General features: G+C 42.4%; 3 protein-coding genes across 3 annotated transcripts; 2 read left to right on the top strand and 1 right to left on the bottom strand.

Annotated features, from left to right (window-relative positions):
• The first annotated feature begins 4,053 nt into the window (after positions 1–4,053).
• avpi1 (arginine vasopressin induced 1) lies at positions 4,054–7,200 on the top strand. Its single transcript, XM_050044837.1, has 2 exons — positions 4,054–4,378; positions 5,638–7,200. Exons 1-2 carry the CDS (start codon positions 4,200–4,202, stop codon positions 5,837–5,839), a joined length of 381 nt encoding a protein of 126 aa, XP_049900794.1. The 5' UTR covers positions 4,054–4,199; the 3' UTR covers positions 5,840–7,200.
• Positions 7,201–7,336: 136 nt separating this feature from the next.
• pi4k2a (phosphatidylinositol 4-kinase type 2 alpha) lies at positions 7,337–14,226 on the bottom strand. The gene is made up of 9 exons (XM_050044834.1): positions 13,742–14,226; positions 11,518–11,718; positions 11,299–11,430; positions 10,878–11,031; positions 9,507–9,568; positions 9,307–9,406; positions 8,963–9,096; positions 8,724–8,783; positions 7,337–8,600 (listed from the first exon to the last, which is right to left on the bottom strand). Exons 1-9 carry the CDS (start codon positions 14,078–14,080, stop codon positions 8,439–8,441), a joined length of 1,344 nt encoding a protein of 447 aa, XP_049900791.1. The 5' UTR covers positions 14,081–14,226; the 3' UTR covers positions 7,337–8,438.
• Positions 14,227–15,669: 1,443 nt separating this feature from the next.
• pgam1b (phosphoglycerate mutase 1b) lies at positions 15,670–19,520 on the top strand. The gene is made up of 4 exons (XM_050044835.1): positions 15,670–16,062; positions 18,012–18,286; positions 18,403–18,583; positions 18,856–19,520. The coding sequence occupies exons 1-4, from the start codon at positions 15,924–15,926 to the stop codon at positions 19,023–19,025; spliced, it is 765 nt and encodes a 254-aa protein (XP_049900792.1). The 5' UTR covers positions 15,670–15,923; the 3' UTR covers positions 19,026–19,520.
• Positions 19,521–19,614: the final 94 nt, after the last annotated feature.

Below are 19,614 nucleotides of genomic sequence, written 5' to 3'. Positions count from 1 at the left end.
TCCACGCGCGTTTAAAAGTAGCCACGACACACCTGTTAATTGGTCTGGTTTAATTAGGTTGCCTTCAGGTGCTTTAGGAAAGAAACAAAAAAGGCTGTGATGAGTTCAGTGTCAATGTCTGAAGTTCTGTCAGAGTTCTTGTTAGCACAATAATAGTTCTTGTTACTAACAGTTTCCAAACGGCATTATGTTTATATATTTACAGAAATAATTTATTGATTAGAAAGTCATGTGCCACTTCCTTTTTACAATAATGAATTTTATTTTCCATTGTTTTGAATTTAAGATTTCAAATAATTGTCGAATTGCTCTTTGACCATCAAAAGGTATTTTATTTTATTAACTGATTATTATTTATATTATTATTATTAATTTTATTTAATTTAATTTTCATTCATTCATTCATACATTTTCCATAACTGCTTATCCTCGTGAGGGTCACGGTTGAGCTGGAGCCTATCCCAAAAAAATTTCAACTTTTCTACAGGAGTTTAAGACAGCCATGTGAATTTTCAAAATAAGATAATCTGATACCAAAATAAACTTGGTGTTCATTGTCTGTACTGAGGGTACGTATCGAGTTTAGCAAGCGCTCTCAGTGGTTCCTCTCGGCATAAACAATGTACTATATGCCACTGTCACAGTGCGTCTTAGCTGGTCTTTGTAATCATGTGTAGTTGCTGTTTTTTGGGTTGTCATGGTTCATTTCTAATATATATTAACATAGTTGTTGGCTTTCCTTTGTAGTAACCTTTTTTATGTTTTATATTGCTTGTTTTAGAGCTCTACATTTTTATTCTGTATTTTTGTTCTATGTTGTGTGTCTGTAACTTAGGTTGCTTCATGTCTTGACAAGGACACTTGAAAAAGAGATTTTTAATCTCGAGAGGTTTTTCTGGTTAAATAAAGGTTAGATAGAATTAAAAATAACACTGTGTTGTTATAGTGCATCAATAAAGCTCCTCACATGTCATGGACTGTCCTGTGTCACAGCTTTTAAGAGTGTTGAGAGAGCCCCAAATGGATTTGACCAAAACTATGAGTCTTTTCAAACCTGTTAATTTTTACAATTGATATCAAATGAATACAAATACAACAGACCCTGTCTCTGTTATTTTATATCTAACTCACATTTTAATCCAGCATTTGCAGTGTAAATTTAGAAACTATGTTTGGTGTACAGTCTGGAGTCTGAATAGATCTATTTCAAAAATTGGTAGGAAAGTGGCGCCCCCTGGTGGTTCATCGTTATACAAAAGGATCCAGTCATGCTTAATTTAATCTATTCACCATATACTTACATCAACAGCTCAGAGGAGATAGGCTTTTTTAGTTAAACAGAGATCTAAAAGCTGTCACCATGAGATATGATGCAATACAGGCAACTAGTTCAACCATATCAGCATTGGACCTAAGGGTTAACTGGAGCACTCATAATGAGACTTGTAATACTTTAACAGTTTCACTCCATTAATCTCATTTATAACCACTTAGAGTGTTAGTGTGCACTACAGGTTTGTAATGGGTACATTTTTATTGTGTATGTTCAAATATGTGCCCACAGGGTGTGTCAGTGGGAATGTGAGGCGCTGTCCCGGTCCTGCTGTGGATCACTGCTATACATTGTTCAAAGGAGGCTGCAGTGCGGTGCTGCCCATATTTGAGAGAAGTGACCATGCAGCCATTTTGTTAAGGTGAGGACATGTGGACAGTTAAAACATTCCACAGCCAGAAACCGTGATACCCAAAAACATAAGTAGTAGCAGCAGCCAGCGATGTTAAGAAGATGCAACAAAGGGACTAAACTACAGTGCACGAGTTAAAGTAGCTGGGATCACATTTCTCTGGAGTTTTACCTTGTATAATTCCACGTGACAAATAAACAACTGAGTGATTGGCTGAATGATTGATAAAAAAAAGTTAATTAATCAATCAACCACTGATATAATGTCAAGTGCACCATTTACCTGATCTAATAAAACTATCACTGCAGAAAGACTAATTACCAGTGTTGGAAATAACTCAATACATATCCTCTTGAGACCTGAACTTTTGTTTGGTATGCATTTTAAATTTGTCCTAGCTGTTAGGGATCAGTAGGACCCAATAAGTATAAATAAAAAACATTGTCAACGATAATCAAGTCCCAATGTCCCCAATCGAGTACTTCCCAATTAACGGTGTCTTAGTTTGTAACTGTTGCTAAAATTGGTCAAATTTGTTGCCATATTAAACTATAAACATTATTAATCATAAATAAATAAGTTTCAATCATAAAATGTGATCAGGTTTTGGACCTTGTCCACTTTTGTGTCATGATGAGCTGCAGACTGACTTGGCAGAGATGGCTGCCATCTTGTTTTTACATGGATTAGTGTATTGTGCTCTTACTACCACTAGTTAGGACAAAGAAGTGTCCATGAACGAAGACAACAGGTCCGGATTAAGTAGAATTAAGTATAAGGATAAAGTAAACCCAAAATGTGATGTGCTCATATGAGGATAGTAATACAGTCTACATAAGTGCAGTTCTTAAGTACTTCACTCTTTTTTACTCCTCCATTTTATTATTGACAGAAAGTTGGTAGTTTGAGTTAGGCTTTAGTTACATTGCAGCATGTTAAATACAAAACACTATGTGGACATTCTGTTTACTTTGACTTCCCTACATCTCTGTTTGTGTATACTGTCCCACAGTTTGTCTGGAGGCTGTCTGAACCACTATACTGCTCTCAGTGCAGTGTTGGAAATAGCAGGATCTTTTAATGCCTTAATTGTGTCTTGGACTCAATGACTCCTGTCGGTTTGTTGTTCCTCTTTCTTGTCAGACTGCCTCTTGTTTTAAAGGTGAGCATGCACCTCGGCACTGACGTCATTAATGGATTACTCTTTGATTATTCCCTTTACGTTCCCCCCGCAGCTCCGCGCGCCACTGACGCGCAGGTCGGAAGTGGGTCGGCTCGGCATTAGTGTGAAGGTTGTAGTCTGGATGCTGGCTGAGTAATCAGACTGTCTGCCTGCCGGTGATGCATGTTTACTCTTTGTTTCATTAGCACATCATTCAAACTGCAACGCAGAAGGTAAGCACTCTAATTATACTTCATTCTACCAGTGTTTAAAATAATTTAGATGTTTTTCCTTTAGTGCAAACAATTTATAATGTATTTGTCTTGCCATAGCAGACAGCTGTAACCAAATTAAGCCAGGGTACTATATGGAAGTAAGTTAATTATTGTTAATGGGGCATTACATAAGGAAGAGTTGGTGCTACTGGCTATTTCAATATGTCATGAAAACTGAATAATACTAATTAAAACACATGAGACAAAAGGTTGACTTATAGCATTTAATATTTATTTATTCTATAGCTAGCCTGTCACTTGTATGTATAGGAATAGGTGTATGCCACAGAGTAACAATATGGTTTCCATCCCTTTTTCCATATCAGTAGCATTCAGGTAAAAAAAAACACTATCTCCAAAAAGCAAAAAAAATTCCACATATCTACTACTTTCAGCTTCTTCAGTGCGATTATGATATCAGATTACATTTTTTTGGGTTTTAACTGCTGTCCAACTTGGGATTTGGAAAATTGTGATGGACATTTTTCACAGTTTCGTGACACTTTATGGCCCAAAGAATAAATCGAGGGGAAAAAACCCATCTCATTATTAATTTGATTAAGCTGTCAGCTATTTTCTTTGTTAATTATTTGGGTCATAAACAACTACACTTGACTAGACGCCTGACTGATAAGACTTTATCAGACACCTATTTCCTGTCTGTTAAGACTTTATCAGACAGGAAAGGTAACTAGGTGTTTGGGCTGCAGCCATGGCATGGAATTGTGTCTGCTGGCTGAAGCCTTGAGCTTTGCTTGTGGCTGTGATCTCATTAGTTGACCAGTTTGGTGTCTCTCTCCTTTCTCCCCTTCAGCTTACCTCCCTATCAGGCACCTTCCCCCTTGATACTGTCCTCCTATCCTGAAAGCTCTCCATCCTCGCAACATGGCAGAGGCCCCAGCATCCACCTCCCCCGAGGATGGCCTACCTGTACAGTGGAAACTTTCCAGTCAACGAAGCAGGAAGTCTGCATGCTCCAACATCTTTACGGGAGTCAACCTGCACCAGCTGCACAGGCTGTTCAGAACAGCAGGAGACAGAGACGCTGAACATCGGGCGAAGCTGGTGTGGCGAGGTATGGATGCAGACATGGAGGGGGCAGAGGAGGGGAAGGAGGAGGAAGGGGAGGACAGAGAGGAAGAGGCAGGGCTGGCCCAGGCCTTGGTGGGGCTCCGAGTCCGAGCGAGGAATAAAGCGGGTATCAGAGTGGAGGGACACAAGGACCACAAGTGGCTCAGAACATCAGGGTATCTCAGGTAAGTGTCTGTGTCAAATGGCAGGAGGCCAGCACAAAGTAAAGACAGGATGTGAAAAGTGGTGTGTAGATGAGGAGTTAAAATGAAAAGGAGTGAAACGTTCTCTTAATCTCATTTGCATGTACTCTGTTCTCTCACTGTCTACTATAGTCATTTTAGGTATGTATAAATGAACTTGTAGGGGTTCAAGGTCCTGTCTAGCTTGATTCCAGACTCCTTCTGCGTCTTGAAATGCAGCATGTAAACTGTCATGTGCCTAACAAACTCAGCATGACCTCACAAGACTGTGTCCTCCTCTCTGCATACCATCACACACACGCACACACACACACACAAACTATCATGCTTTGCTTTCGACATTCCTCGCTGAGATGAAATTAGATTTGTCGGAGGAGTAATGAAGTGCCACTGAATGGGAAAATGGTGGCGTGAGTCTACAGGGAAGTGTAGTTTAAACAACAACAACATGGTGGTCCGCCACTTTGGTCCAGTCTGAAATAACTCAACAGTTGGATAGCTTGCCATGAAATTTGATGCAGACATTTGTGTTCCCCTATGGAAGAATTTTGGTGATCCCTTACTGTATTTTTTCAACTACATTTCCATTTGTCCAGCATGTCTACAAATAAATGAATGACATTCCTATTAGCTTCAGTTACTTCTGAGTTTAGTGCTAATTAGCACATGTTAGCATGCTAACACTCTCGACAAAGATTGTAAACAAGGTAAACATTATCCCCTGTCAGTGTTAGAATTTTAACTTTGTAAATGTGAGAATGTTAGCATGCTGATATTAGCTTAGCTCAAAGCACTGCTGTGCCTGAGTTCGACCTCACAGACGCTAGCATGGCTGTAGACTTTTGATCTTGTTGTCTTGATACTATAGTTTCAAAATCCCCTAGGTTCACTGCTTCTGCTTAATGCTGTGAGTTACAGCTATGTTTGAATAGTTCTTAGAGGTTTTGTCAAAGGTTGCTATAGCGTCTAAATTGATAATAACAGGGATGCACCATCTTCATATCAGTTGCTGAAAATCTATTCCTCTTTTTTCTTTTCATGAGAATTAAGGACAATGGTGACTTTTTTTTCAGTCTACCATCCCGGAGTAGCTGTGTACATGTTTATTTGATGCTCAGGCCAAAAGATTATAATTTACACATCCCGAATTCACGCATTTCTATGTGATCTAATGTGCATTGTGTAATATGTACAGTAGGCCTGTCAAAGTGCAGTCAACTACAGTAACATCTGTCTTTCAGGATTGAGGAGCCATTATCAGGCTACACTGTTGAGGATGAGGAGGCCGACATTGCGCCCAGTTCAGGAGAATTTCTGCCAGTGACTGAGGAAGACATCCCAGAGAACCCAAACCCCTTTAAACCTTCGTCATGGAGGCTGGGTGTGATGAGACATGAGGGTGCCAGCCACCCTGAACGCTACCTTCACCGCATCCTCCACTAACAACGGACTGAACGGACTAAATTTGAAGCAACACACAGTAGTGGAAGCTGAGGTCAGGACAAATTCTGCATGAGAAGCCACATGGTATCACAACTCTTAGCATCTTCTGCTAACATGTGCTCTACATGTTAGAACCCAGCATCAAGAATCACCAGTGAAGTCTGGTGAACCTGTCCAACTATTATAGGAAATCCAAATGTGTATCTGTGATAAAGCAGGCGTGTTGGTGAGTCAAAGCAGCTGCATTTACAGGAGACAGAAACAGAAACGAGCTGTTGTGTAAGGCCTGAAATTAAATTTCTGATGCACATGATTTCAATGCATTTTTGAGGGAACACCAGTTTAAGGGAATTAGCTGGGCAGTTGGTGTTGCTCTTGCCAGAGAACTCATGATATTATTGTGGTAAACAGGACAGGAAATTGAAACACTGCATCAAGAGCACTTGCAGAGCGTTTGCAGCTAAGGATGTATTTTTTGTTTTTAATGACTTGTTAAAGGAGCTGTATACAATTTTCAGAGTATACCTATGATTCAGACCCTGATTCAGAGGTTGCCTGCACCCAGTTTTCAACATGGAGGTGGCTGAGCCGGCTAACTCCATACACAGTGCTATTAATAGCAACAGTGCTGATGGGGCCAGCGGTGCTAACCTGGTGGGCACCAGAGGGTGGGCCCTACACTCTGCCATGACGCTTTGGGTCAGAACAGCGTTATCAGGAGTAACCACAGTATGAGCGCAGTGCAGAGCAGCAGGGATGAGCTAGCCAGTGGCATAAACACACAGGGACTCACATGCACCAACATGCACTCACAGCCGAATTGACTACAACAAAGAACAGAGAAACTCAGACTTCATTCTTTAGCCAGGACACATAGCAAATACCAGTTTGCTGCTGTATTGTTCTACAAAGATGCCATCTATCACATTCTTTTAAAAACTACATTACCAGTCAGGGATTGTGTTTCTGATTACTTTGTGGATGTTATTCAAATACTCAATCTCCTTTTGGCTCTGTGTTTGGTCTCCACCGACTCCTGAGGGAAATATCTGGCTATCTAGCTGCTGAATGCTCCACCATGTTCACCAGTTGATAGAGTTTTTGGCTGGTACAGCTCAACAATTCAGCAACTTCACCGGCCATAACACCAAAACAATGAGCTGAAAGATGCTGAAATGCTCCGTGGAGCTGGGAGAACTGGAGTCAGGTGATAATTCTCTGTGGGGTCATCACCACAAGCAACTCCTTTCACATGACAAGAAGTCATTTGATCCACTGTTGATATAAAAATGTTGATTAAAGCGGCTTAGAAGACATGATTTGATCAGCTACTACTAAATTATTGTTGGATTAAAGCATTTCTAAATGACCTGCAGCTGTAATTATACCCATTGTGCATCAGCACTGGAGGTCTGGCTGAATGTACTTTTTTAATATTTTTGTTTTGTGTGATGGTGTCTGACTGTAAACTTTTCTCATTCACAAAAATGCAAGTCATCTGTATTAATGTAATATGTTTTAATTATAATCTATCATTAAATATTACATACAAATTATACAGTGCATTGTCATGACAATACATTTCATGTCAGTTCAGTACAGCAGGAAGTTACTTCATTGTTTACTTGGGTCCATCTCATGAGCCTGGAAATGAACAGAAATCAACATGGCCGAGACAAACAGGAGCTTGTGGGGAATCAGCAACCCCCCCTCCGCCTGCTCACAGACGGGATCTTTTTGTCTTCTTTGCCAGTGATTTAACTCATCAGTGAAAGAAGGAAAAGTTAGGCAAGCCAGTCATACTTATCAAACAGTTTGTGTCTTTTAACAAAAGTGCCTCTGCTTTCCAACATCACACCAGATGACTTGCAGATCCTAATCTAAACAGTTAGGAGGAGCATTGAGTAACTGTGAAACCAATTGGCATAGCTTGTGTTTACTGTGTAAAGACATACACAGCACTGAGAGCCCAGTTCCTAAATCTTCAAAACTTAACCACAATGAACACTTCTCTTATATGTTAAAAAAAAAATGCTGATCTTCACCAGTGGCACCGCTGCTTTCACCAGCCCAGGGCTTTTAACTGCGTGGGAGGGAATATGCAGGTGAATATTAAAGGCAGAGACTTGTGAAAAAAAAACAAACATGGAATGCAACACCTCCCATCCAAAAACAAAGCACGAGAGGCTTTTGACTGGCGTGCATCTGTGTGGGCAAACATTACGTGCACCCAGGGGTCCAAAAGAAAAGTCTGACACCTCTCTGTAAATCTTTCTCTCTCGCAGGAAGGTACAGAATCTTCATCAACTCAGCATTAATTCTTCATTGACATTCAAGCAAGGCACAGAGGCAAACAGGAAAGATATGCTGTGAAACTCTTCCTCTTTTGGCCTCATCTGTCCATCAACTCACTCACTCTGTAACCAAAATAACCATAAGGAGAGGAGAGGAGGGGAGGGACATGATTATTTCCATTTCTGGGACAAAAACCTTCACTCTCAGATTCTGTCCTGTCTTCCATCCGCATATCAACACTCCTCGCTCCTTTCATTGCTCCGGCTTCCTGCTGTTGCTCCTCTTCCTCTGCATTGCATCATTCCTACCACCAGGTGAAGAAGGGTCTTCTGCTCTGGAAACTCTGTGTGTAGGACTCACTGTTGGCTCTCTGAGGTGCTCTGGCTGTTTCGACGATTACTGGGGGCATCTGGACCAACTGCAGGGGTGTTTTACCATCCTTCAGGGCTTGGCACAGGTTCAGGATCTTGGGATAAAAATATTTAAGTGAATTTATGCCTTGAAGCAAACAGATTGGTCCAAGGAGGAACAGTTAGCTGCACGTTAAACTGCTGAAAAACGTGTTTTGAGAGGAGAGGAGAAAACTCACCTGCCCCCTCATTACGGCTACTTGTTTGTGAAACTGTCCTCTGTCGAAACCAGGGTCTTTCTGTGAGACACAATACGCATATTTTTAATGTTAACAGCCACAGAACTGAGTCATTCTCCACCTTGCATTTTCCAGTATTTCAATTTGTGCATCTGTTCCCACATTCTCACACTCGCTTACATAATTACTTCATTCTGCACAAAATTGTTGCAGAGTACTCAATCTGAGTCCCTCCATACCTTGAATAATTCATACAAGTCCTCCTCCAGGTCTTTGATGAAATTTGGGTCGGAGAGTTTGGGCAGGACCAGCTCTCTGATTTCCTGGGAGAAAGGAATTTTGGCCTGGGTGAGCCACGCCCAGTAGAACGGGTCTGGTGATCGGAAAAGAAAACCGTATCTTAATAATTATGTTCACGACTTGTAAAGCACTAGACAGTTAAAGATACATACTGGATCTATCTTAGTACTTTTTGGGTAAACTATCTTTAAAGAAACTTTGAATGCAATCAAAATGGGATTTAGAATTGGATCTTGAGGGTGAGCAGTGATTGGTGAAAAGCAATGTCAACGTAGGTGCTTACAAGCTCTCCAGGAGTCAGGGTGTTTGAGGGGGAAGGCGAGGCCGTTGTCTATAGCTGCTAGCTTGATGATGGGATCCTTTACTACCACCCAGTCTGTGTCCTACAGAGATACAGTTAGAGGTATAAAATAAGCACATACTCAGCCATCAAGGTCTGCATTTTAGAGGATGACCGTCAAGACTGTGTCTGTGTGTTCTCACCCTATTCCCAACAGGGTCCATGGGACAGTCATACTTGAGCAACCAGTTGTCATTTCCCCTGTCTAGAATACAGAAAAGAGACACAAAGTCAAGCAAATGAAATAACCAGATAACAGTTGCCATGGATGAATTTAAGACTGTGATTAACCGTATAACTAACATAATCAAGTAAAGGAGCTCTATGTGATATTCGGAGCATATCTATAATTTAGGGGTTGTCTGCACATGGCTCTCAACATGGAGGTAGCTGAGCCAGCAGCTAGCAGCTAACAGTGCTAACTCCATAAACAGCGCTAAACAACTGCAACAGTGCTGACAGAGCTAACAGCGTTAACCGGAGAAGAACTGGAGGACTGCAATGCTACCGTCCTGTTATCAGCAGTAACCGCTGTATGAGCACAGTGCATAATGCAGCGACGAGACGGCCAGTGGGTTACAAACACAGGGACTCATATGCACTCAAGCTAGGTGCACAACCTAACGCATTGACGGATTGACGCTGACCGGAAGTCATTCATTCCAATGGAGGTGAAAATAGTAACGGACTAGCGCGCAGCACGGCAGTGGTTCCGTTGACCATCGGACCGTGGAGGCGTTGGATTTTTCCTACTTGGGCGTTGACAACATGGGAGAAACGGAGCGTTACGGTGCCGGAAGTGAAAAAAAAAAAAATTGCAATCGCAGTTGTAAACAAACAATATCTCATTTATTTATGCAAAAGAAAAATAAGCATAAGCTTTTTTTTCCCACTATTAAAAGTGATTGTTGACCATAGTTTGATTTCTATGCAGTTGATAATTAATCTATATTTTCGAATTTTGCGCTCATTTCCATAGCCCATTTCGCGCCTATATATCAGCTCTTTCAATAGTACACTACTCAACTCATCTAAGTTCAGTTGGTACAGTGACAGTCAACATGAGAGATCTTCGCAGGAAGATATTGCTAGCTCTTCTGCTAGATGACTTCGCTAACAGCTCTCGCCGACAGCACGCTAGCTAGCTGCCCGCATCTGGCCAGGTCCGTCAACGACTGAACCTCGCGGCGTTGTTCTGGGGGTGGGGAATGCATTGGGGAAACGCTCCGTTAAAACAGGAAAAATAGGTTGTGCACTCGGCGTCACATACATGTACAGCCGGACCTCCTACCACGACAACAGACAGAGAAGCTCTGATTTTAACACACACAGAGGTAGTGTGACTTCATTCTGTGCTCAGGACGCCATTTCTCTCCTATATCTTTACTCAGCAAATCGTTGTTTGCCGCTATATCAATACTCTGAATGTCACATAGACCTCCTTTAACTTTGCTGAGCGCGTTGCCTATACTGATGACCCAGCCCTGACAGTGCTGCGCAGGGTGATTGCATGCCTGTGTTTCTGATGATGTAATCGAGGACTACAAGCCGCTCAAACTGCAGCTGGAGCTGGCGGTTGGTGTTTTCAGGCAGCGGCTCCGCTTCAAACCTCCGCAGCCAGAAATCTGCATCCTTGTAGCCATCAACGAAGAGCTGGAAGGAGCCAACCTGGTGGAACAGAAGCAGCACATGTATTCTCTGGGTGTTTAAATACCTTTTTACACTGTAATGCCATCATCAATAATGTGCTGAAGTGAGTTAAAGGAAAAATCCCCCCTAAAACCCTTCACACAAATGACTTGGTCTTTTTGTTGCTTAGCTGTGTATATTTTGATAGACAACCCCACATCACTGGATGAATTTGATCAATAATACACACAAATAATACAATAATACACGCAACCACCTGTGTTATACAACAATTTATCAGATTACCTTGGGTGGCAGTCCAATCCTGTGGAAACGCTGACCCACTTTAGGCACCTTCTCCAGGGCTAACTTCTTTCCTCGAGACTTCACCCTGTCTATGGCACTGTAGTTGAATGTTTCACTGGCCAAGTACACCACCTACAGAGCAAAATTGTGATGTAATGTGGGACTGCACAATGGTTTATTGCACTTGTAAAGCGGAGGCAGCACTGTGTGTGTCTATACCTTGGTCCTGGGAACAATGTTGAGCTCCAGTTTCTGATCGACGAGGCTGGCCCCTGCCTCTGAGAGGTAACCCTGGTTCAGGACCAAACAGTCGCGTCCAAAACAGCAGGGACAACACAGTTTCTGGAGCCACTTAGTCCACTTGGGGTTCAGCTGGCCATAGGGCTCTTCATTCTTAGGTTTGAACACGCCGATAATTTTCTGTGGAGGGAGAAAGAGTGAGGAAAATGAGAAAGATCAGGAAATAGAGTGCAGACAGAAAGGCTCGGAATCCAAAGGAAGTTGAAAAAGGAAAACTTAGAGAAGAAGGGACGGTTTGGCTGTGTCTGAGACAATTAAATATCTTAATTCAAGCACAATATTCTCCTTCGCACACCTGAAAATACACAAAGTGCACAGAGGGACAGTGAACAAACAAATTACACTGATTTAAAATGACACTTTTATACAGTGAAGACTTGTCACTGTTGACTGACTGTAAGTGACATGAAAGATTTTGGGTGTGGTATCACTTTAAATTTGTATATAGAAATCACATGTTGCATTATGCTAGCATGACACACACACACATTTACACACATACACTGATTACAACATGAAACTTGGTCATTGAAAAGAATTATATCCTCACAGAGAGCTAGCACATGACTACTAAGCACACTGGTGACTAACTAAAGAAACTGGAGAGGTGGGGGGGGCAAGGGAAGCGGGTCATTGGATAAAAAGCTCACACACGCACAGCCTAGAATACTTTTTTTCTGTTTTGTAAGCCTTCTGTGAGTAGAGAAGGTGGCACCTAAAAGGAGTGGACTATCTTGTCTTGAACAAACTAAAAACACAAGTGAAATTTGCGAGGATTCAGCCACAAAGGCTAAAGACACAGTTCCTTTTTTTTTAAACACACTGTAGATAGGGACATGGTGGGAGGACGGCGCCTGTGAGTTGCTCAAGACTTTTACTGGTCGGCTCCAGCAGGGCCGATCAAAGTTTACTGTCATTAATCTGGCATGATTAGAGTCAGGAGGCACTGCTGAGGGTGACAAATGGACAGAAATGCACTAGAATTGTCTGCGTGTTGATTCCCTGATTTGTCTCGGATGTGTAGCACTTTGTAAAAACGCTTGCAGGAATAAAGTGATTACAAGTGCTGCAACAAATCAGACATGTGTGCTCAGCATTTTCTGTTTGATTAGATACTTAAGACGCTGTTCTTTGCCCAGACTTGCTACACAGCTAAAGGCAATGACAAACTGGAGAGATACCTGAATTAATGGGTGATAAGCATCTTATCTATGGCTGTGTTGTTGACATCATAGTGACAGCTGGTCAACGACGGGCCTTTACTCACAGTCTACCTGCCCAAGCAGAATGATCTCAACATCTGCCAGCACAGCCGCAGTCACACTGATGATACAGTCATTTTAGGGAGAACTAAGCAACTGGATCATCAAGTTAAAATGTACTAAAATGTGACTGTAAATGCTTATTGTGTTTTCAAACAATACATATTTTAATGTCTATGGTGTGAGGCAGCAAATCTTACAAGTTGTCTTCATCGCACTCACTTAAAGTGTTCTGTTAAACAATGAAGACAGTAACAAGATGGCAGGTCATCATCATGACCAGTAAATTTATCAGGAAGCCACAGAGCCTGCTCTTTGGGACGGTGGAGAGGAGAGCCCCACCAGGAAAGCCTACATCCTCTAAACTCTGGAAGGTGCAACAGCAGTTTTTATAACAGGTCATTTATCGAACCAGCAATTGTTTTGCTTAACTCTTTAATACTTAATCTATTTTTCTCTTTTGTTAAATTGTTTTTATTAATACTTTGTGTATTTGTATTTTAGAATTTGGATTATACACACCCTCTGTGATGCTGTTGTATGTTAAGTGCCAGATAAAACAATTACAAATTGACATCTTGGTAGAAAATAAAGTTGTGTTCTGCTCTTTCCTGACCTAAGAAGTGGTTGTTTACTAGTTTAAACTGCAGGTTGACATTGTGTTGTCATGCCTTACAGCCTATTTGCCAAGTCATCACCGGCTAGTTGTAAGAGGCCTTTCCTCGGAGCGACCAACACTTTTACCAAGACAGTGTTGCAGTCACTGCACTACACATAGCCTACTTCAGATACCACAGATCAGTCCTGAGACAGCTAGATGTACCGTTATGACAGCAGCTGTAGGTAATCGGTAGATTCATGTGAACAGCGTCTCTTCTTACCCCCTGTGAGTCTTTGACAAAATAGCTTCCACTGGATCCTTGGTAGATCCTCTCCGGATAGATCCCCTCCTCTATGGCTCGCTCGGCCTTTCGGATGATCTCTCTGAACTCTGGATCCTCCGGGAACTCGTTCCTGTGCGGTTCCCGCGGCGAGCTCCCACGATCCCGGTCCAGGAGCGGCTGTCTCTCCCGGTTGCGTCCCGGACTGCCTGCCGGGATGCGCACCACCGAGCCCGGGGTGCTTCCAAACGCGCCCCGGGGGCTGGTGGGCTCTGTGGGACAGTAGCTGAAATCACCGGAGTCCCGGAGCGGAGAGACGAGCGGACTCGTCTCGTCCATGGTTTTGGAGGTGGACGAGGAGTTATAACTTTAACTCCCGGGGAAAGAGAAGAAAGGGAAACGAGAACGAAATAGAGGAGGGAAAGAAAGTGGGACGGTTGTTTTGTTGGCTAGCACTGACGCTGGCTAACAAGGAAACACAGAGAAAAAAAGTAAAGTCAGGTGACTGTCAGCTTCCGGAAAGAGGCGGGACTTGATGAGTGTTTTGATTTTTAACCAATCAGCGTTCGAATACTCCTGCCAACAATCTCAGCTCTGGCGCTGATTGGACACAATTATTCCTCCCACGGAAGACACGTGAGAGCACAGTTAACCCAATCAATTAAGTCTATATAAATGAAGCATTCAGTGAAAATTTCAGCGCCATGGTGGGACTGAGGAATAATCCTTTAACTAGCAGTTGTCACACTGTTAAATCTTAACAAACTCAGTTGGCTTAATGTGATATAAAAAGATAAATTAATCTCCAAAGTGTGTTTACACCCCTAATTGAAATGTTTCTAAATCAATTAATCAATAAATGCTAACATTAACACATGACAAAGTGATTTTATTTGTCAACGTCATCAAGACTCAGAGGACCAGGGTGCAGTAATAATAGTGTATGTGACTTGTGTTGTTTTTTTGTCTGTTTTTATAGACTGTTCTTTTAACTTGACTGTTAAGTTTACACAGTCTTAAACTAATTAATTTTATTCTATTTCATTTCATTTCATTTCATTTTATTTTATTTTATTTTAATTTAATTTAATTTAATTTAATTTATTTTATTTTACTTTGAATTATTCTTATTTAATTTTCATTATATTGTTTCACTTTTATTCCTAGGTCCAAGTTCAATTTAATCATATCTTCAAGATCAGCCTGCCAGTGAGCAAGGGACACTGTTTTTAAAAATTCACATTAATTTGGCAAACTTTAATCCTTCATTGAAAGGTCAAATGTCACAAATTGTAATATCTTAAGTTCTCTGAATTTAGTTTCATACTCATGCGGCATGTCAGCAGGGCACATTCTGGTTTGAATCAGGCACTATTGAAGGTGGTGCAAACCACAGTTTCTAAAATCCAATGAGTCATACAGTCCCTGTCTGTCATAACTGGGGAAGTCCATGTCACAAGTCCAAGATGTCCTCATAAGTCGTCTTGAGCAAATTGCAAATTAAAAGCCAGGTGTTTCAGGTCTCTGGCCTTTTTAAAATAAATGACACCACATTTAAATATGTTCTTTTCAAACCTGGTTAGGCTTAACAGTAAACGAATTGTCAGTATCTGTTATAATCCCTTGTCCTCCTTTATTGTAAATCTGATCATGATCCAAGGTTAAAGTCTGCAGTTTAGTGTCTATGCAGCCACTTTTAATTTGCAGCATTATCTTGTGAGTGATTTGCATTTTAAGATGTGCATTCTAATACTTGTTTTTTCACTTGTAGTCATTCATGAGCTTTGTGTGTGTGTGTAACAGAGTAGTTTTTTCCATATGATGCACTAACGCCGGCCTACATGATGCACAGCTGGGCGTGTGGACGTGCCGCTGTGCGCATCCTCCTGCCTCCCTCCTCCTCCGGCGCACACAGCTCGCCCTCTGATTGGTGGAAACCAGCAGGAAGAGAGCTCGTGTCGTGAGCTCAGTCAAGTTCGGACAGATCTGCCAACTCCATACTCTTTAGTGTTACAACAGTCTGTTCCTCCAGGCATTCAAAATACTGCGCCCTCTTCTCTGCAGCCGTCTTTGGAGTTGCGGCGAAATCAGGACAAATCTGCGGACGTTGCTGCCTCTTTACAAGAAGAGTCACTTACCCCGCATTTCCCGGAAATACAGCGCAGAGGGCATCGGTGTGAGGATGGCTGCGTACAAGCTGGTCCTGATCCGCCATGGAGAGAGCTGCTGGAACCAGGAGAACCGCTTCTGCGGCTGGTTCGATGCAGACCTGAGTGAGACCGGGGAGCATGAGGCAAAGAGGGGCGGACAGGCCCTGAAAGGTACCAGATAATGTCACAGGGCCTAATCGGGCTTTCTCTCGGTCATTGGATTAAGCCGTTGCGAGCCAGTGCTTATGCAACTCTGCCGGATGGGGAAACAGGTAGCCGGGCCACTGCGACACTAGACGAGCCAGCAGCAGGGGACTGATTAAGTCATCGTGTTTATTAGGCTGGGTGGCGGTTGTTGGTAGTCTTTAAAGTAAAACAAACCAAACAGGCCACGTGTCTCTAGCAGAATAGGTGCTATATGCAAATGGTTTGATCAGGCATCTGTCAGTCTGGTACAGATCACACAGACTCTGCTGGACCGGTTTTCCCCTGAGCCCCTGATGGCCCCAGAAATGAGTCAATACAGTGTGGCGGCCCCTGGTGTTATATGCTCCTTATTTTCAGTCTCCTTACCCCAGCTATGTGCAGTGAAGAGAAATATAGACAATAATTCTGATATATCTTTTTGAAAAAAAATATATGTCAGTGAATTTGTGAAGTAAGCGTAAAGGTCCAGTGTGTAAGATTTAGGGGCATCTATTGGCTGGATTGTATGTAATATTTATAATTAGGTCTTTATTTGTTTATTATCACCTGAAAATAAGAATTGTGTTTTGGTAACCATCTACATCAGGCCCCCAGGAAGTGCACCGGGCTTTCAAGACAGTTTTCGTAATGGCTGAACAGTGGAGTTACATCTTCTGAGGCTGTGGGGTGATGCCAGTGGGGTCCAAAAAGACTTTCTCCCATAGACTTACATTGTAAAGAGACGTCTGTAAACCAGTGGATAATTTTTCTTTTCTTTTTTTTTTCTTTTTTTGCATCACAGCCCCCACAATGGCAAATTTCCCCATCACGATTTGATCCATTCAGTCTGACAACATTTCAAAAGTCCAGAAGCGCTGCAGGATTAAATAATTTTATCCCCATTTAACTTAGCGGAGCGCTAAACCAGGAGTAGCCCCCTTGGCTGGTGAGAGTCTCTAGTGTCCTTACTTTATGGGCCCAATGATGCAGAAGCAGTGCCAATAATCCAAGTAATTTTATATGCGGCTGTTGAGCAACTTTCATAAGTATGAACAGGGCCCCACACCAGTGCTGTGTCTAGTTTTCTTTATACATCCATGATTTACATGTGGAGTGGGTCCTTTTCCATGGAGTCCGCCATGTTGTTCTACAGTAGCCCAGAGCGGACAAACCAAACACTGGCTCTGGATAGGGCCACTGGCGTTTTTGGGGTTTTGAGTCAGCCACCGTAGTTCTCCTACATGCTTAGCACATCGGAGAAGTTTCGGTTCTGCTACCTCACCTCTAGATGCCGCTGCATCCCACACACTGGACCTTTAACAGCAGAGAAACTTTGGGGACATCCCAACACCATCTGAGCAAAGATGCATTTGTCTTCAGTATTAGTAGTATTACCTCTGTTTGCTGAGTGAAATGTTGTCATTCATTGTGCGAGATTTCGCAGGGGGCTAGGTGGAGGAGAGACGGGAAGGCCAGAACAATTTTGTTTGAGATATTTTTTTCCTGTTGGATTTCTGTGACCCAAAAATCCTCTGCAGGCACATCCTGCAGAGCTCACAGTCTGCCAGTGTCCCATGGCACAGCACTGCCCCTGACTAAGCAAAAGCAAACATATATATATTTATTTATTTAAAAGGATCCCCATTTGCTGATGCCACTGGCAGCAGCTAGTCCTCCTGGGGTCCGAAGTGGTGAAAAGAGCACAGCACAGGCGTGATAAATGTTAGGAGAGAGGCAATAAATAGTGCAGATACTTGCCATTGGGTTAAGTGTAATGTAGATGGAATAATATTTTCCTCCCTGTAACAAATAAAAAATATACTCCCTTAGACTTATGTATGAATGAAATTAATGAAACCTCTCTCTTTGTCTCAAATGCCAATGAATATTAACATTAACCATCTTCTTCATGTCTTGTCTGTGATTCACCTCAGATGCTGGCTATGAATTCGACATTTGCTACACCTCTGTCCTCAAGAGGGCTATCCGCACCCTGTGGTTTGTTCTGGACAGCATCGACCAGATGTGGCTGCCTGTTCACCGGACCTGGCGCCTCAATGAGCGCCACTACGGTGGCCTGACTGGACTGAACAAGGCTGAAACAGCAGCGAAACACGGAGAGGCCCAGGTCAAGATCTGGAGGCGCTCCTTTGACACTCCTCCCCCTCCCATGGATGAGGGGCATGACTTCTATCAGACCATAAGCAAGGTGACACCACAGGAAGACATTGTTTCTTTCTCTTTTACAAATCATCTTTATTACATCAGTGTGCAGCCACATGGCTGAAACACAGATTATAACTTTAACTCCCTCTTTTGCTGTAGGACCGGCGTTATGGTGACCTGACAGAGGACCAGCTTCCCAGCTGTGAGAGTCTTAAGGACACCATCGCCAGGGCTCTGCCCTTCTGGAACGAAGAGATCGTACCTCAGATCAAAGAGGGAAAGAGGGTGCTGATTGCTGCCCATGGCAACAGTCTCCGGGGCATCGTCAAGCATCTTGAGGGTAAGAGACAGAGCAGAGACTTTTGAGGCGCTGCCCTGTGCCAAAGTGTTTATCCAGTTAAATTTAGAAAAGGTTGCATTTATTGATAACCTTAATATTAGTCATGCTGAATCAAAGAGTCCCCTGTATAATTAAAACAATCATAGAGGGTTATTCTACAAAGTCATTGATTACAGATTCTGCTTCTGCTCACCTGATTAATCACTTGGAATTAAACTGTCCTGTCTTAGCATGAGCAGATGTATGAAAGTGTCTGTCACTGTTTCCCCCAGGTATGTCAGAGGAGGCCATCATGGAGCTGAACCTGCCCACAGGTATCCCCATTGTGTATGAGCTGGACAAGAACCTGAAGCCCGTAGGACCCATGCAGTTCCTGGGAGACGAGGAGACCGTCAAGAAGGCCATGGAAGCTGTAGCTGCTCAGGGCAAAGTCAAGAAATAGACTCCCCCACCCTGGATGAGCTAGAGTACACATCAATCATGTGCTGTTCAGCTATCAAGTTACTACAAGCTCATTTACTGTTACTGTCGTTACAGATTTCACACATACACATACACACACACACGATGTGCACTTTATTTTGATAATCACACAATTGATTTTACTGGTCTTTATTTTGCAACAAAAAACAAACCTACACATCATTATGACACAAAGGATATCAGCTGTAATACGGATTAAGCACTGACCAAAATGCAAGTTTCGGGACCAGCAAATAGGACCTAAAATAGACTAACCCTGCAGAACCATCCAAAGTATTCCTTTGAATTTCCAATCTATGTAGGTGAAGCTAAGAGGGAGCAGTTTAACCTATAGAGAAACACTGGCTGTTGTTAAAGGGCAAGCTGATAGCCTGTGCACTGCTGTTATTTTTTTGCCGTGGCATTGTGAGAAAAATAATAAATGTTGTGAGCTATTGTGTGATGAAATATTTAATCAGTGTCTGACGTCATTTTCCAGCATGAATGTCCACTCTGTCTCTATGAGTCAAATGGTCATAGCGCAGTTGGTCAGTTGTAGTCTCTCATGA

Source organism: Epinephelus moara, chromosome 5, assembly GCF_006386435.1.
Source record: "Epinephelus moara isolate mb chromosome 5, YSFRI_EMoa_1.0, whole genome shotgun sequence".
Lineage (NCBI taxonomy): Eukaryota > Metazoa > Chordata > Actinopteri > Perciformes > Serranidae > Epinephelus > Epinephelus moara.
This window is presented reverse-complemented; position numbering and strand designations above follow the sequence as displayed.

What these genes read in the sequence shown, in the direction of transcription:
- pi4k2a (XM_050044834.1), bottom strand. Translation starts at nt 14,080, where the DNA reads ATGGACGAGACGAGTCCGCTCGTCTCTCCGCTCCGGGACTCCGGTGAT. An exon ending in TGGACCCTGTTGGGAATAGG is followed by an intron (nt 9,407 to 9,506) that starts GTGAGAACACAC and finishes GTATCTCTGTAG; the next exon opens with GACACAGACTGGGTGGTAGT. An exon ending in ACTTGTATGAATTATTCAAG is followed by an intron (nt 8,784 to 8,962) that starts GTATGGAGGGAC and finishes TGTGTCTCACAG; the next exon opens with AAAGACCCTGGTTTCGACAG.
- pgam1b (XM_050044835.1), top strand. Translation starts at nt 15,924, where the DNA reads ATGGCTGCGTACAAGCTGGTCCTGATCCGCCATGGAGAGAGCTGCTGG. An exon ending in TCTATCAGACCATAAGCAAG is followed by an intron (nt 18,287 to 18,402) that starts GTGACACCACAG and finishes CTTTTGCTGTAG; the next exon opens with GACCGGCGTTATGGTGACCT. An exon ending in CATCGTCAAGCATCTTGAGG is followed by an intron (nt 18,584 to 18,855) that starts GTAAGAGACAGA and finishes TGTTTCCCCCAG; the next exon opens with GTATGTCAGAGGAGGCCATC.
- avpi1 (XM_050044837.1), top strand. Translation starts at nt 4,200, where the DNA reads ATGGATGCAGACATGGAGGGGGCAGAGGAGGGGAAGGAGGAGGAAGGG. An exon ending in AGAACATCAGGGTATCTCAG is followed by an intron (nt 4,379 to 5,637) that starts GTAAGTGTCTGT and finishes TCTGTCTTTCAG; the next exon opens with GATTGAGGAGCCATTATCAG.